We start from the raw sequence: 17,804 nt of genomic DNA, 5'->3' as shown, positions 1-17,804 counted from the left end.
GACTTCTCATTGAATTGCAGAAGTTAATTATTATAATGACTTCTTAGCTAAGGATGTTTTTAAGCACCTTTCTATATGTCTTGATCAATTTTACGCTGTTTTTTTTTTATTTTTTAAATATAAAATAAATTTCAGCGCTTTTAACATTTACCTACTGGTTGTTTTTTTTTTTTTTTTTACAAAATATTTTAATGTTTTTGTTGAGGTTTGATAATTTTTAGAACTTTCTGCATTACATTTTACTGTATCTCATCTCATGAAATTTTTTGCAAATGAGGTACTTTACTCCATTTTGATGATATTTGAGCAATATTTCAAATTTTTAATACCTAACTTTTTTCATTTCAAACATTTTATGCTAAATTCACCCATGTTTTTTTTAGAGAATCTCGACGAGTAAATTCTTTTGAAATATGTGTTTTTTTTACAATTTTTAATGATGTTTTACGTAATTCTCGGTAATTTTAACTCAATTTTTGATACTTTTCAGTGAAATTTTTTAATGCTAATTTCAGTTTTTATAAAAATTACTCTTCATTATTTTTTAAAAATTTCATTCTGTTTTAATTTTTTTCGATCCATTTTTTGCGATGTTCAGTAAACCTAGGTACATAATTTTTGCAAGATTTTGCAAGATATTTTGCGCCACTTTTGATGTCATTTTTAATAAGTTTTATTTTATTACTGCCGTTTTCTGCAATTTAAGCAAAATTTTATGCAGGTTTACGCTTACAAAAATGTTATTGAAGTTTAATAATTTTCAATACCGGAGGTGTACGAATAAGTAACTAGGCAAGAAGAAAATTGTAGGACTTTTATGAGACAATTTTATTGAAAGGGATATTCATGTTTCTTTGAGATAGTTTCCAGAAAAACGACGTTACCTGATAACAAAATCATGACCTTTAAAGCGGTTTCGTTACGTTCTGACTAACTTGAACAGCATGAGACATACATGTGAAGGAAATCACGTATCAATGCAAAGAAAAAGTAACCAAAAACCAAAAATATGATTCAAGCTTGGTTTTTTGATTTTTTTTTATAAAATTAATGAATTTCTTTGATTTGGTTTTACTTTTGGTTGCGATATCAGTTTTGGTATTTGTTTTTATTTTTTTGCTTTTCATAGTGAGTTTTTATCCTGCTCAATTTTTAGTGGCCAATTTCTCCATCTCTCTTTTTCAATGATTTTTTATTTGAAAAATTGTATCTACCAATTTTTAGATGATTTTCAATTTTTTAAATTACATTCATTCTTTAATAGTTCTTTTTTTAGAATTGTGAGCACTTTGATAGTAGCTACATCATCTGAACAATTGATTAAATCATTTTTTTAAAAAAGATTTTCATTGGAAAATGGAAATTGTTTCTCTTTTTTTTTCAAAGTTAGCCAAGATTGATTATTTGTCCCCTCCAATGAGCCCACTCCCCACTCCAAGTTGTTTCCAAATTTTAATTCTAAAGTAAAATGTTAAATCGGTAAAAGAGATTAAATTTTTCCAAAATTTTATTTACGAAACAATCGATACAAACAAGTAACACGAAAATTGTACAAATAACAACTTAAAGAAAGGACAAAAAAAGTAATAATTTAAGGAAATAAAAAAAGTCAATAATTTAAAAAGTACCTAACTGAGAAAATTTCTAATGGCCGTGATGAAATCCGTGTTTTTCGGAATCCGAGTGACCTGACTTTTTGCCATAATCATCATGATGACTGTAATGAGATTCATGACCAGCTTTACCTTTGTGTCCTTTATGGTCTTGGTCAAAGTTACCCTTCTTGTAATGACCCGAATTTCCTTTATGGCCGTGATCGAAAGAAGAATCGTGGAAACCGCCACTAGCCTTATGACCATGTTTCTTGCCATGGTGCTGATCGTAGGCTCCGTGTTTATCGAGATAACCGTGCTTATGAGCGTCATCGTAGAATTTATGTTCTTTTTTGTATTCGTCTTTGTGGAAAATGTTATGATATCCTGAGGTCTTGTGTCCTTTCTTGTGACCAGCTGATTCGCCGTATTTGGCAGCATTTTCGCCATGACCACCTCCATGATGTTCTCCGTACTTGTTACCTTCGCCATGGTGGGATTTTTTGTGTCCGTGCTCGTCGTCGTAGTAGCCTTTTTTGCCTTCTTTACCGTGATGTCCCATTTCACCCTCGTCAAATTCGTGATATTTTTTATACCCTTTGTCGCCTTTTTCGCCATGAGAGGAATGATGGTCTTCTTTATAAGATTCGCCTCCGCCTTTGGCAAATTCGTGTTTTTTAGGCTTATGGTGGTAGTCTCCAGAAGCATATCGGGCACTGTATTCGTTGAGATCTTCACCTTCGAAATTTTCCACCGACGTGTTTATGTCGCTCGGGTTATTGTAATCGGATTGCGAATTGAAACTGGATTTGGGTTTTTTAGGTTTCAATTCGTATTTGACTGGAGGTTTTCGCGGATTGAAGTGAACCTCGTCCGGATGTGGGTATTCGTAGACCGGGGCAACGTACGCTTTTTTCGGGTAAGCGCCGTATTTATCGTCTTCGAAATATGATGGAGTTTCCTCGTGCTCTTCGGACTCGAAGTGGTGAACGAGGGGGTTAGGGGAGTCGATATCGGAAGGTGTTTTGTAGTCGTCGACGTCGTGTTCGGATGAAATTTCAGGTATTTCTGGTACATTTTTGATATCGTAGTTTTCTATTTCTTCGGTGGATTTGTATTTATGAATGTTGGTGAGAATGGGGAAATCTTCCTCGGGTTCGGAATGTTTCGAAGAAGGTGGTGGGATGTTTTTAAATGCTTCTTTGAAAATATCGTCTTCGTCGTCGACGTCGTCGTCTTTTGGTTTTGACGGCGGTTTTGTTTTCTTAGTCAGTATTGGAAAAGTTTCTTTATAGTGGTGTTTTTTCCCTATCGCCGAGTGCAGATCTGAAACAAATGGCGCGTTGATTATTAAATTTTCGCAATTTTTGAATTATTTAAAGATCTTTTATTACGGTTCTCTCTGAGGAGTTTGCTTTGAGAGGGTGGTTTTCGAAATTGATTGGAATTGTTAGCAAGTACAATATCTTTTGTATAAATTTAAAGGAAGGTGTTCTTTTTTTACTATTGGGTATTTTACCCGGAAAATAAAAGCTTTTGAATTGTAGGAGGAAAGAAAAAATTGTGACATTATTTATGGGTACCTATATGTGAATTTATTTTGAGAGGCATCAGATACCTAATTATTTATAGAAATATGTTTTGATTTCAATCAGTATAGGGTTGTGGAGAAAGAAAGGCGAGGGAGTATTTTTCCAAGGCCTCGATTTTTTGAAGGGCCAAAAAAATGAAGACCCTGAGAATCTGAGATACATAAATTATAAACTGAAATGACATGAAAAATTTTCAAAGTATTTTTCGGAGTAATTTTTTAGAGGGAAATATTAGACTATTAAAAAGAGTTGAAGATGCTGAGCTTGATACTCCCAAAAAAAAAAACAAAAACATTGTCGAATTTCTCCTCTCTACCTCCTTTCTTTCCTTCCAAATCATGAAAAGTTGAACACTTTTTTGAAAATGAATCAATTTAGCTGTGGTGCTGTTATCACGTGGAAATTAATGAACAAAAATTTTATAGATACCTACCAAAACTAATATGGCTAAATAAAATTGTGGATTGTGGACAAGAACAGAATCCTTCAATAAGCAAGAAATTAGAGGTTGGTGTAATTTTACAATAGGTAAAAGCTGCGAATAATATTTGTTTAAAACCCAAATTTCAGTAAGAAGCTAACAAGGGAACCGCTCAAGGTATCCCCCTCCTCCTCCCCCTATTTGAACAGGACTGCAATTGTTGCCAAGAGCATAGGTAGTCTGGAATCTCCGTAAACGAAATTTCAGCCATCTAAATTGATTTTTTTGAAAATCTAAAATTCACCATTTTTGGCGATTCGTGTTTTTTAAATGTGCTTTTATTCAGTAAAAATGATGAAAATTCAAATTAGTCCTGTAACAAAAACAGATTTTACGAAGCAGACTTGAGGCGATGGATTATTTCTATTCGATTCCTGTGATCCAAAGAATCGGAACCTGGAACGATTTGACTCCTCACGTCTGAGAATTCGACTCTGAATCCGAAGCCAGTCGCGATTCTTTTACGATTCCTCACTCACGATTCCTTTGCCTTTGGAATTCTCGATCTGATTCGCTTGCGATTCCAAGTGTGATTTACTTGTGAGAGTTTCAATGTGATTCACTTGTGATCAGGCGTGGACTGGGTCGGTTGGGAGCAGAATCTTCCTCCTCTAGCTTTTTCTCAGGTTTGATTACTTGAATGCTAGTTTTGCACTTGATTTTTGCTTTTGCTTTTTTATTCAATTTTGCAAAAAATAACTCAAACTGATGGGTACAAAAATAGTGGTTTTTCGGGAGGAAGGAAGGAGACTAAAAATTTGCCGACCAGTAATGAGAAAAATAATACAACTTTGCCGAATAAAATGGCAAATTTCTAAAATGAAATAGGAGATGAAATGACGATTTTACCAATAGATATACAATGCTCGCATTAAAGCTTATCATAAAATTGTTATTTTCCGTTTTGAATTTATGAAATTTTCAAGTATGGACTTTTTTCAGCATAGGAAAAAGGTCCGAGCACAGCGAGGTCAAAAACGTTCAAAAATTTATGTTTGAAGGGAGGTAAAAAACAATATGTTTTTACAAATTTATTCATTTTTTTGGCTCCAAAATTTTAGAATTTGAATGCTGATTTTTCAAAAATTTCAATTTTTAAAATGAAAAGCAAACAGACCTGAGCACAGCGAGGGTAAAAGCTTGTTTCGAGAAGTAAAAAAACAACTTTTTTCAGGTAAAAAGAGTATTTTGTTTGGTTTAAATATTTTTAAAAATTTGAATGATAGATTTTTTCAAAGTTCAACTTGAAGAAAAAAAACACGCATTTTTTGGACTCCACAATTTTAGAATTTGAATACTTACCTATATGTAATGGGTACTTAATTAAAAATTTCGAATTTTAAATAAAAGACTAGCTAACAGGCCCGTGCGAAACGAGAGAAAAAGATTTTGAAAACAGCATTTCTGGACTCAGAGTCGTACCTTTCGATTCTTGAAATCGCCCCAAGTCTGCTTCATGGTCACTAAAAATTTCAAAAAAATATAGGTTCACATTTCACTGATCATTTATTGCAATACTTGGCCTTTAACCCCCCCCCCCCCCTCCCCACCATCATGTCTTGAAAGTGCCTTAAAATTGATGATTTTTCAAAAGAAAAAATTCCCTCATTTAAATAAAAATCACTGAAAAATCTCTTACGAAAAAATTAACATAACAAAATAGCAAACAAATAAATTTTAACTGAACGAAGTCATCTTAAAGAAGCAATTTTTTCACTACTATGTACTTCCTCTTTTCTGACGAACGTAAAATTCTGAGAGAAATTGGCAGGTGCAGTATAAGGTAGGTACCTACCTAAAATGAAAATTCTTGGAACCCTTAAAACAGGGAAGCAGAAAATAAAAATTATTAACTCTAACGCTGTTGTTCTATTAAATGTATAAAATGTTCTCACAAGTCACCCACTGTTTTTGCTTTTTTCAAAAATACAAGTAAAAACCTTTGGAAAGTTTGAAATAAGTAGAAGTCAAGATGAATCACACTACATAGTACATAGGTATGCCTAGTAGATGATCAAATTGGATATGATTTGATCGACATTATCAAAAACATTGTCAAGAAAAAATATTGATATTTTTCCAGTGTTTTGTGACCCTTTTGAATAATTTTTCACATTAATTTGGTGCATAGACGAGTTTTGTTTTTCTTTCAGTTTTCTACGCCATTCATTTAAAAATTTTGTTTCCTAATTCCAATTTATTTTGCAATGAGTAGCAATGAATGCTAAGCCTATTTTTTTAAAAATCGGTCATCTGATTTGAAAAGTGGACATAACTAACTATACTTGTAATTTAATATCAGTCTACCTGCTCTTTTTCCCACCATAGCGTTTCCTAATATTTACTCATACCATCTTTCGTGTACTCCACACATCAGATACTTATAAATCACATTTCAAAATTGATCTTCACAAAAATTCCAACTGTCGGCAACGTTTATAAACGCTTCAAAGTTTAATTACACCGAAAGAATTTTATCTTTAATGAAGTAATTTGCAATTAATAATACTTCACTATAGGTACATAGTAGAATTACATAGGTAAACGTTACACATTAATCGAACGCTTCATAGAGTACATAGATAGGTATTTAACGAGCCAAAATCTTTAAGCCGGCATTTTTTTCTTATCTAGAATGACCCAAAGCCAATGTGAGAATTGGCTAATGGCCCTGGGACCTTGACTCGATACAGAGTTGCTGGTTCACGCTGTTAATTGGTTAGTAATGGCACGGCAGTTTCAAAATCTTGTCGAAATAATTACTCGATTTGTTGGTGACGCTCGCCGGGTCTTGCCCGCTGCCGTCGAGAATTAAACTAAAGTGTACTCCGCCGGTTCTGGTTCACTAAGCGTAGTTCTGTTTTGATTGAACCTATCTAATTCTTTTTCTCGTTTTATTTTTCCATATGCATCTATCTGTATGCGAAATCCCCCCCAGACTGAACCTTGCACCGTAAATCTATTTGTTTTGTAATTCGTCTCGCGGATTTAGGCATTAATCAGTCGTGCACATGAGCAGATGAATGCTCATGGTCGCCATTTGACTTCAAAATGTAAGATTTTTTCCCAAGAAAATTACACTACCTAGACGGCGGTTAAATTGTCGATTTTTTTTTTTCATGTCGTATGATTTTCATGTATGGTATAAAAATTATGTTTAGGCACAGGTGAAGGTATCATTCGTACTCGTATAACTTATTACATAATCATATAGGTATAGAAGTATCACCTATTGCGAGATAGGGACATTGTCATATAACGCGGAATCGTAATTATTAAATTAGTCTACATTTGGAACAATTTTATCGACACAAATTGCAACAAAAAAATGACCCATTATCCTATAGGTATCTACCTAACAAACTATTAAAATCAATAAATCACGTAGCAAGCGATAACATTGTGGAAAAAAACTATATTGAACTGCAAAAATAATACTCGACTCGATGTCCGTCAATTTTGGCGGGAAAAATTCAACAATTCGAAGAAGATTATACCCTCAAGCAAAACAATAAGGTTACAGCCGATATCATCACAACGAATATAACTCTTCCGCACGAGATGAATGACCTTGGAGAAAGTTTATGATCTTGACTAGACGTTATTTAATATTCGCTCGTACTCGTACACTCCTTAAATAATGCATTAAAATGAGTAAATTTGAATAATTGATCGTTGATTGGTAAACGTAACTTAGGCAGGTAATCTTAACCGTCTAGATGATGTCAGTCATGCCTGCGAAGTGCGATTCAAACCTGACAAATGTCCGACAATATTCTGCCTCTTTATGAATGGCGGCAGGCATAGGTATCGTATATTTCTTTTCACACGCACACACACAGTCGAACATTATTATTGTGAGACGTTAAAAAGAGAGAAATTATTAATGTTTCACATGCATCATGTAATTCAACTAAAACGTCATAAGTTGGTTGTACTATACGAAACGTGTTCGATGTGTCACTATTTTTCATCTATTTTGTAGGTATAGGTACTCTTATGTTTTGGTTGATAGTTTACGATAATGAGAGTAAATGATAGGTAATGGGAGCTGGTGAATTATAGTGGTGACATTATTTTAAAACAATGACCGCGTACCATACCGATATCGACGACTTGGGGAAAGGTTCCTTAATTTTCGTCGTGATGTAATTTAAATATAATATCTGGTTTGAAAGTTTTCAACGTTTAGGGGAAAAAGAGAAAAAATTCATAAAATAGGTCATTAACATTTAACACGCCTAATAACTCAATATCGTTGGTGGGTTTCTGTGCGAATTAATTTTTAAACGAATACCTAAAAGATTAAGAGATTCCAGACCTATACGATAAGATATTTAAATTCGGTCGAATTTCATATTTTAAATGATTTAAAAAAAGATTGTGAATTAATGAGACCTTCTTACTGGTAATTGGTTTGGAACACTTTGAAGCGTCTTGAAGGTCGAAGGTTTTGCTTCCCCTTCTTAAGAAGGAGGGGGGAGAAATATTCATGCATAAGTACTTTATATTTTGAAAATTTCGAAGAAGAAATCCCCTTAGGGAAGATATTTTAAATTTATGAATGAAGGTACACTACAATAACACATCTACCCCTGCTTCCATATACTTATAATTACCTATTTATTGAAATTATGTTTATTTTTGGTCAACGTCAAACTTGGTAAATTTTTCGACTCCTTTAAAAATAAATAAGTACGTATAAGGGTAATATTATGCATAGCATAAAATAGTTTAGTTGGACGAAAGCTTATTGCACGAGCACAGCTCGAAGAAGCGCAAAACTGCTCCGCCAATTACACCTAAGAGAAAACATAGCTTTTCCAGTTGAAAACTTATAATTCTCATGTACAATGATGAAGCTGCGCTGTCCTCCTCCGGGCTACTCGTGTCAGTAACGTTGTAACAGAATTTTTATCATGTTTTTCATACTGAACAGTGAACACTATAAAAAAATTGAGAAAGAAAGAAGGAAAAAATAATAACATTTTGATGTTCGTATACCTAAACCTATATAATTTTTTTTGTAATTAGGTAGGTATTTTATATAAATTAAGACAAGAATAAAATCAAAATTGCAATGAATTCTAATTAATCGTGAAAAAGTAAAAAATGGAGTAATTTGACTATTATGCTGAGTGAGAAAAAAGAGGTCATCTATAAGACGAAAGTCGGCATCAAACTCCTGTTTTGTCATTTGGGTGGGTTCAGCCCTTTAAAAAGTGCTGAAAATTGACATCAAGCTGAGGCATAGGTTGTACATCGATTAATGTTTGTAAGAAGAAAATTTCTGTCAGATCATGACCGACGGAGAGAGGTCTTTTTCAAAATTTCAAAATTGATTTTGGCCAAAATCCTACATTTTAAAAAATGAAACGTATCATTTCGGAATTGTGATAAATGAGCTCTAAAAAAAAATTTCACCACTGCAAATAGGTCCTAAATCTGGAAAAATTGGTACAGGCCGATTCACTTATCTTACCCTAGCTGCTGCAGGCTACAACTTTTTCAAAACCGGAAATGTCCAGTACAGTACCTCAAGTGAGTACACTTCCGTCATATTTCAAAATGAGAAATGATTGGATTTCTTAAAACGAAAGTGACAGATATGTTTTATGTTTTGGTGATTTCTTGGTGACTGACTCACAAAAAGTCACCAGAATTCACCAAAAGTCATCAACATAAATTCACTTTTTAAAAAATTCAAAAATTCACTTGGTGACTTCTGGTGCCAAATTCACTAGAAGTCACCAGTAGTCGCCAGATAATCGAAAATAATTTGTAGGGCCGTTAGGACATTCTGGTGATTTTTTCACCATAAATTCACCTGAAAGAAGTCAAAAACTCACTTAGTGACTTCTGGTGAATCTAGTGGCCAGGATTCATGAAGGAATATCCGGACACTAAAAAAAAATGTTCGAAGGCTCTGAGGACATTCTCATGATTTTTTTCAACATAAAGTCACCTCACCAGGATTCACCAAGTAGTCACCAGACATTCGAAAACAATTTCTAGGGTCATTAGTACATTCTGGTGATTTTTTCACCACAAATTCACCTTTAAAAAAGTCAAAAACTTACTTGATAACTTCTGGTGAATCTGTCACCAGAAGTCACCTGGATTCACCAAGGATCCACCAGACATTCGAAATAAATTACTAGGGTCATTAGGACATTCTCGTGATTTCTTTCAACATAAATTACCACGATTGACCAAGAAGTCTCCGGACACTAAAAAACATTTTCAAACGCTCCGAGAACATTCTCATGATTTTTTCAACATAAAGTCATCTTTAAAAAAGTCAAAAACTCGCTTGGTGGCTTCTTGCGAATCTGTCACCAGAAATCACCAGGACTCACCAAGGAATCACCAGATAATCGAAAATAATTTCTAGGGTTGTTTAGGACTAGAGATGTGCACTTTTCAGAAAAGTAATTTTGGTGAAATGAAAAGTGAAAAGTTCGTTGAAAAGTGTGAAAAGTTAATTGTGTGAGTTTTATTTTAAAGCTCTCTATAAGAGCTTCAAATTGATGTATTTTTTGCCTATCTAAAACACACAAAAAAAACAAAATCATATTTTTTCACCTACTTAACCAAATAGTGGTAGTTTTGAGCCTTTCTAGAGCCTCTTTGAAAAAAATGTTGTGAAAAATATTAAAAATGGGTGCTGAATTCCGAAGGTGGAGGAGTGGAGATAATGAAACTTGATATTTGACTTTGTCAATGAGGTCAGTGATCTCTAATGAGTAAATTGATTGGTCACTCGCCTTTTTTTAAAATAAAAACTGAAAAGTGAAATGAAAAGTAGGAACTTTTCTTTTCAACTTTTCATTGAAAGAAAAGTACTTTTCACTTTTCAGACTGCACATCTCTATTTAGGACATTCTGGTGATTATGTCACCATAAATTCACCTTTAAAAAAGTTAAAAAATCACTTGGTGACTTCTGGTGAATCTGTCACCAGAAGTCACCAGGATTCACCAAGGAGTCTCCGAACACTAAAAAACATTTTCAAAGGCTCTGAGGACACATTCTAATGATTTTTTTAAACATAGGTACAGTCACTTTAAAAAAAAGTCGAATAGTCACCAGGATTCTCCAAGAATTGGAAATAATTTTTAGGATCGTTAGGACCTTCTGGTGATTTTTTCACCTAGCACAAAATCGATCATATGTGGTCACTATTTAATGAATCTGTCACCAAGAAGTCACCAGACAGTAACATACAACATACATAAGAATTTTATATGTTTTAGTGACTCCTTGGTGAAAGATTCACCGAAAAAAATCAAGTACAAAATCGATCGCATATTGTCAGTGGTCATTGCTTGGTGAACCTGCCACCAAGAAGACACCAGACAGTCAATTGAGAATTTTATTGGTGACCGACTCACCAAAAGTCACCAAGTACAAAATCGATCACATATGGTCACTTCTGTCACCGAGAAGTTGCCAGAAAGTCAAATAGGAATTTTCCACGTTTTGATGACTTCTTGCAGAAGCTGTGAGAGAGTGTACAAGAAATTTTGAATCTTATTCTCAACTCTCAAAACTACATAGGTAAGAGGTCACTTCGACTAATTTCTCAACCATTTCTTTTCGAATTTGAAAATGCAATTTTTTGCAATTTTTCCTTCTGGCACCATAAATTTTTAATTTTTTTTAGCTGATGGGTTCAGATCGCGTTCTTTCTTCTGTCCCCCGTTGGTAGAAGAAAATAAATTCTCACGTGTTCAAAAGTCTAATTGAGGTTAATTTATTTTGTGTGAACCTCAACCTACATCTAATTTGCAAACGAATGACAAATGATATTTTTATCAATAAAATGTCAAGTATTAGGTTGCCAACATTGCTTTATCACAAAGTTTAACTTTGAATTGATACCCACATACGCATTTAGATTGTTTGCATTAGGTATTCAGTAAAGGTTTTACATTTTAATCATTAGGTACCTAGTTTTGCAAAAATCAAAAAAGAAAACCTTTTTGTAATCAACTAATCACTCAAAGTAAGGCACCCTTTAGAAAAAAAAAACTAAATTACCACAAATCGAATCATCGTTTTCGTTACACAGTTGAATAATTTCAAGTAATTAAAACACCATTCCAAAAAAAACCTACATGTCGAAACCTTTACCTACATATTTACACAGCTACATAGATCTATGGTATGGTAGCTAAGTATAGGTACCTATGTTTATTGGAGGGAAAAAATCAATTAACATTCACATATTATTTCGCTCGTCGAAATGGGTGAACACCGAACATAGCGCGAACTCATTTGCCTTCAATTACATTTACCTACGTTTAATGTACTCGTATTTTGAGCAAGTAACTATAACTAAAATGCATCCCATACGAGAATATGCAGCAGCGTGTTAAACTTATTAACTATAAAATACCGCAGCAACCAAAACCGCAAATTATCAAAGCGGAAGAATATCTACCGAAAAAAAAATACCTACACAATAAATGGAGCACTATATAATAAGGTAGACCCACATATTTTAATGAAGCGATGCTGTTCGAAATAAAAATCAACGAATATTTTTTTTTTACTTCGCTTCAACACACTTTTTAGTCTACTTTTCTTTCTCAATTCTCAACTTTAAACATCAATATTACGTAAAATTTATAATATTTTTTAGTTTTGTTCGCATTTGAAAAAGTTGGAAAAAACTTTGGTATTCTTATTGTTTTCACATATTTTTTTCGCAAGTTTTCTTTTCGGCGTTTTATAAATTCTCTTTCATAATATGTTCGAACCTATAGTATGAAATTTTGGCCAAATTTCGTTAAAGTTTAACGATTATTTTCAAGTTTATTCTAGTCTGTATCCTTTTCGTTGCTTGTCTGCCTATTTCCTTTTATTTACTTACAAATAACTTTCGAGTCGTTTTTGTGGTGAAAGTCTTCGACATTTTTTCTAATTACAAAATAAATCGTTTGAACAGTTCGAAGGATATTTTAAGGCAGATTTTGTTCGAGATGCAGCGCAAATAAATGAGGAAATAAATCCAAATATTAGTTAATAAGAAGAAGTGAGAGGTAGGATATCACACGATGAAAACTCGTACCTCTCAGACTCTTAATTAAGTCGACTTGAAATGTTAATAGTGTAAATTAACGTGGGTGGATAATGCAAAAATGATCGAATGAAATTTAAAAATCAACTTTGATAAAAGCATTGTCACTCGAGATTTAATAATGTTGGCTCATTTCGTGAAAAAGTTACCGAAACCGAATACGAGAAAAAGCAGAGGCAGGGGAGTGAGTTTGAGCTGCAGAGACCGTAGAAGTGAATTTGAAACAGATTAACGTCAAGTCTAACTTTTTTGATATTCAGGTAAAAAAGCGAGAGCACGAGAAATGAAAAAGTTTTCTTACATAAATAATTTTTCTGGTTATTTGAAAAACAATTTTTTAAAACAAAAGATTGTATCTATAATTTGAATCTTTCTGGTCCTCGAGGACACGTCTAAGTTTTTTTTGAACTACATTAATTTTTCTTGGAAATATTAAATTTGTAGTTTTGAGAAAATATCGTAATCTTGCCATTTGAGTTGAATGTCAGGATTCTTTTTTTTTTTGGGGGGGGGGGGGGGTCAGAATTTTTTCCAACTTTCAATTTTTTTTCAAGTTTTAAATTTACATATTAAGTTAATTAAACCTTGACCTTTAGATGTAGAGTAGATAGATGGATTACGAGACTGGATGAACTGGGAATCGAAAAAGAAATGAAGAGTGATATTCCAAAACTCGCTTTGTCCATTTTTATCAAAGTTGGGTTTTCAGTGGTACCTGGTAGATGAAGTATTAACTCACATTCCTACATCATCAACCTACCAAAATGAGGTTTTAAACTCACCTAAATAGCCAATTCACTAAAAATTAAAAAAAAAATAATCTTCCAAAACGCGCTTTGTCCATTTTTATTGAAATTTTTTTCAGCAGTATTTAGTGGATGAAATGTATACCTACACTCCTACATCATAAATCCACCCAAATAAAGTGCTAAACTCGCCTAAAAAGCCAATTTACCCGTTTAAAGGGAAGCTGTTTTTCCTCTCTCCTGAAAAGTTGTGAAAATGGACAAAGCGAGTTTTGGAATATCACTCTTCAAATGTAAAACTATAATTTTCTCGTCGTTTTTGTAACTTTATAATTTTTAAATTGGTTTTTGCTTCATCTGCTCACAGATTAGTTATACAAGGAAAAGTAGGTGGGTTGGTAGGTGGGTAGGTTGGTTGGTAGGTAGGTATCTTGATATTTATTTTTCATTTCACACTCAATTTCCTTTCAAACACTTTGATGGAAAAATTTATCCTACGAGCTACAAACGATACCTACCTACTTAAAGAGTGTATCAAAGCATTTTTAGACATAGAAGACAGAAGACATCTTAAGGGATAAGCAACACTTTGAAATTTGACGATTTGCATTTTAATTTACGAGTTGAATTTAAAAATGGACTTGAAAAATATTGCTAATATATCGAAGGACACAATTCATTCTGGCACTCCACATTCTTCGTAAATTTTGAAAAAAAGCATGTTACCATCAAGAAATCCATATTTCAAATACCTACGTATTGTTTTGTAAAATTAATTACTACGTACTACTCTATATTTTTTTATCAAGCAAAAAATCTCGAGAACATACAAATAGCTAGACCTTTAATTCCTCCCTCCACTTTACGGGTGTAATAATCTTGTAATTATATACACCCCCCCTCCAACAAAAAGTTCTTCAATAATCCTTCAAAAATGAAGCAAAATTCCATTAGTACCATATTTCCTTCTCTAAAGTTATGGAATTTCTTTCAGCAAAAAAATTATTACATATTTGCTCAAACTTAAGAATTCACCCAAGGCTTGTGACAGAGAGAAGAAGAAGTGCAAAAGTTTGCACTTGAACTGGGCTTCTGCTTGCATAATCGAGCCCCAAAATGGGCCAAAGTGCTTCAGATCACATATTATTAGAATTTCAGTAAATTTTTGTAAAAAATAATTTTTTTTCAATACCTACGAAGACTTTTAGAAATATTGGGAAATTCAATTCAATTTGAACTGTTTTGAAAACTAAAAGGAACAGTACATAAGAATTTATTAGAAGCCCATCAAATCTTTTGCATTGACGAGGTTCACCTTCGTTCATCCCACCGGCTGTGAATTCATCAAATTGTTTCAACGCACGTTTGATTAAAATGATCTTTCTGATCATGTGCTTTCAAAATCTGGCATTTCAATTCAAAAATTCATCACTCTAATTAGAAATACCAACCTCACAAACTAAATCTAAAATCTCATGTTGTGGGTGTAATAATCTTGTAATTAGGTATAAACAGCTCCCCCCCCCAAAAAAAATGATAAATAAAAAGTGATCTAATTTTAAATCAATGACATTTTTGTCCTCTCAAAATCTGGTAAGTATTTTGAGTAAAAATCTATTATTGGCAGTATGTTTAAGGCGATGCAATGGTCAGAATGTCAAAAAAGAAAATTTACACCAGAGTGCACTCGAAGAAGCCCAAAATATGCACTCATCCCCTAATTTTTCTAAAATGTACTTAATTTGGAAATTTATGGGATGAGTTTTTTTTTCAAGTCACTTTTGAATTTCCAAAAACCAAACATTTGATTATGGTTTGAAATGATCTTACAAAATTCAATACTTTTTTATCGCTCTACTCTAGTTCCATCAATTTCACTGATAGGCAATTAACTATCAACATTTTTTTGAGAACTTGTGGGAGGAGCTTTTTTTAAAATTCAAATAATTGCTTATAGGTAGATAGTTCTTGAAGTTTTATAAACAGATAATTTGCTTTTTAAGAGACCCTAAAACCGCGGTCAGAGGTAAGAAATGTTTAATTTTTCGACTTTTGAGCACTCGCTACTTCAAATTCAAGATTAGACGCGTCAAATTTATCAAAATTATAAAAGTTCGTGTGAGCTTGCAGTTTATTTATATTGATATAGGACATAGGTACGTAGGTACAACACTCTAAAATGTGGTTGAATTTCAAAATCCGAGAAGTAAAAAAAAAATTAAGTGATTTTGTATTGTGCGGAGGGGGGGGGGCTGAAATTTCCACTTGCTTCGGCTGTCTATTTACACTCTGTTTCATAAAATGTGATTTGATGGCTTTCTTTGGCGAAAATAATTTTCAAACGAGCGTCGGAATAATTTTCATATTTTTTTATTTTCGAAAATTGACGAGAGCCTATAATTTTTTCAAATTCCAAATCCGATAAAATATTCAATATTATACGATTTAAGATCTTTATTTATTAAGAAAGGAAAAGCTTACCTACTTCATTTTAAATAGCAGATCGTAAAACGAACCCCCATAGACATAAATGGCCAAAATCCCTTTCAAAACCATTCAACGAGTCATTCAACAAACCTTTCTCGGCAATTTCGTGTAAAAAATTTTCGACGCAGACGAGAAACAATTTTTTAGGTCAAAATACCTTTCACAGGTAGAAAAAAATTGCAGACTACAAGCATTGTATTTCCATTCTATTCACAAATAATCATTTAATATTAAACTCAAGGATTTATTTGGTATATTCGCATCCCTTGGGGCTTCGTTCCTCGAATCTTCTGTACTTGTAAGCCTAAATGTAGCCGTTTTCGACTATTAGCTAAATAATCACCTTATACTCGTACATAGCAGGAGATGATACGCTGCCCTGGAAACCTTGAACTTTAACAAATTGTTCGTTCCTATGTACCTATTTCCTATTCTATGAAATATGATGTAATCATAATAGTGCACAAAGCGTATCAGTGATTAATATCTCGTATTTTGGTTGGAAATTCAAACAAAATAATATTTCAGCTCGGTAGACGTAGGTAAGTGTGATAGATTTAACGATACATGGGTCATGTTTCCGATATAATCTCTAAGGTGTTTGATTACTTCACCAGCGTGGATTTCCTGAGAGGTGATTTCAAAAATGAATACTTATCTATTACCTGTATTTTGATAGGTGATACCTACTTTCATTAAAACAATGTCAATGGCATATCTCATTGTTCCAATTTTTCATTAAAAACAAACGTAAAAGATCAGCTTATTTCGATATCTTTTGAATAAAAAGGTAATCGAGTACTCACAAGAATTTCGTTTTCTTATTATTCCACCAATAGCAAAATATTGAAATGAAAGAATTTTTTCCTTAAAAAAATGATCCAGGCAGAAATTAATAAAGTTCACAACCTACTACTAACAATAAATTCAACAAATTTGGCAGGTTCCTGGAGCAATAGGTAGGTATAGGTAATATCAATTAAGGGCAAGTATTCTGTTGATTTTGGAATAAAGAGAGAGAAACGTAATTTCAAAAAACTTAAAGTACATATTTCAAAATTATCAACAAGTCTAAAACACGAATGAATAATTTACACCTACCTGGATTTTTGAAAACACCCGCACCCTCGTTCCTTTCAACATTGCCAGTTCCCAGTTTAATGAAAATAGGAGGACTGTCTCCATCACTTCTGAATATATACCCGGAAGCAGCCGAGCTCAAATCGTTTTTAATATTTTTTTTAGGCAATATTCTCTGCCCAGCAGCATCTTTGTGATCGTCGCAAAAAACACTACACGCAAATGTAACCGCGAACGCGTACACTATTACAATCGCGCGCATCATAAAAATTTACAACAAAAAAAAACAAAATTTTGGCGCACGATCGATCATACAGCAGTTGGCATTACGAAGTATGTACACAGGAAACTGAACTAAATGAGGAGTATTTCTTTTTATTTAATATCATTCCCCTCCTATATTACCGGTACAGCGAATATATCACACAGGTAGGTTCGCCATCGCCATCGCCGATGCCGTTGCCGTTGCCGATCAAAATAACCTTGTGTGAGACCGAACCTCGTACAATGGCAATTGAACGGTTCATCAAGATTAAAAATTTACCGCGCGATTTATCGCTATCCTTCCAAGAAATTATTTCCTAACGTGAAATGAAAAGTCCTGTTTAATGTAATTTTCAGCATTTAATTCGCTCCGTTGAACGTGATGGACAAGGAATTCCTGCACGTTATGCCAAACTTATTTTATTTCGCTGGTTCCTCCTACCTACTCGTATAAATGAAAACATGACGTTAACATTT

The 17,804-nt window shown here is 33.3% G+C and overlaps 1 protein-coding gene across 1 annotated transcript; it reads right to left on the bottom strand.

The window, feature by feature from the left end:
- Positions 1-1,489: 1,489 nt before the first annotated feature.
- On the bottom strand, positions 1,490-17,427 carry LOC135836376 (histidine-rich glycoprotein-like). Its single transcript, XM_065351171.1, has 2 exons — positions 17,085-17,427; positions 1,490-2,918 (listed from the first exon to the last, which is right to left on the bottom strand). The coding sequence occupies exons 1-2, from the start codon at positions 17,326-17,328 to the stop codon at positions 1,645-1,647; spliced, it is 1,518 nt and encodes a 505-aa protein (XP_065207243.1). The 5' UTR covers positions 17,329-17,427; the 3' UTR covers positions 1,490-1,644.
- Positions 17,428-17,804: the final 377 nt, after the last annotated feature.

This window comes from Planococcus citri, chromosome 2 (assembly GCF_950023065.1).
Source record: "Planococcus citri chromosome 2, ihPlaCitr1.1, whole genome shotgun sequence".
Lineage (NCBI taxonomy): Eukaryota > Metazoa > Arthropoda > Insecta > Hemiptera > Pseudococcidae > Planococcus > Planococcus citri.
This window is presented reverse-complemented; position numbering and strand designations above follow the sequence as displayed.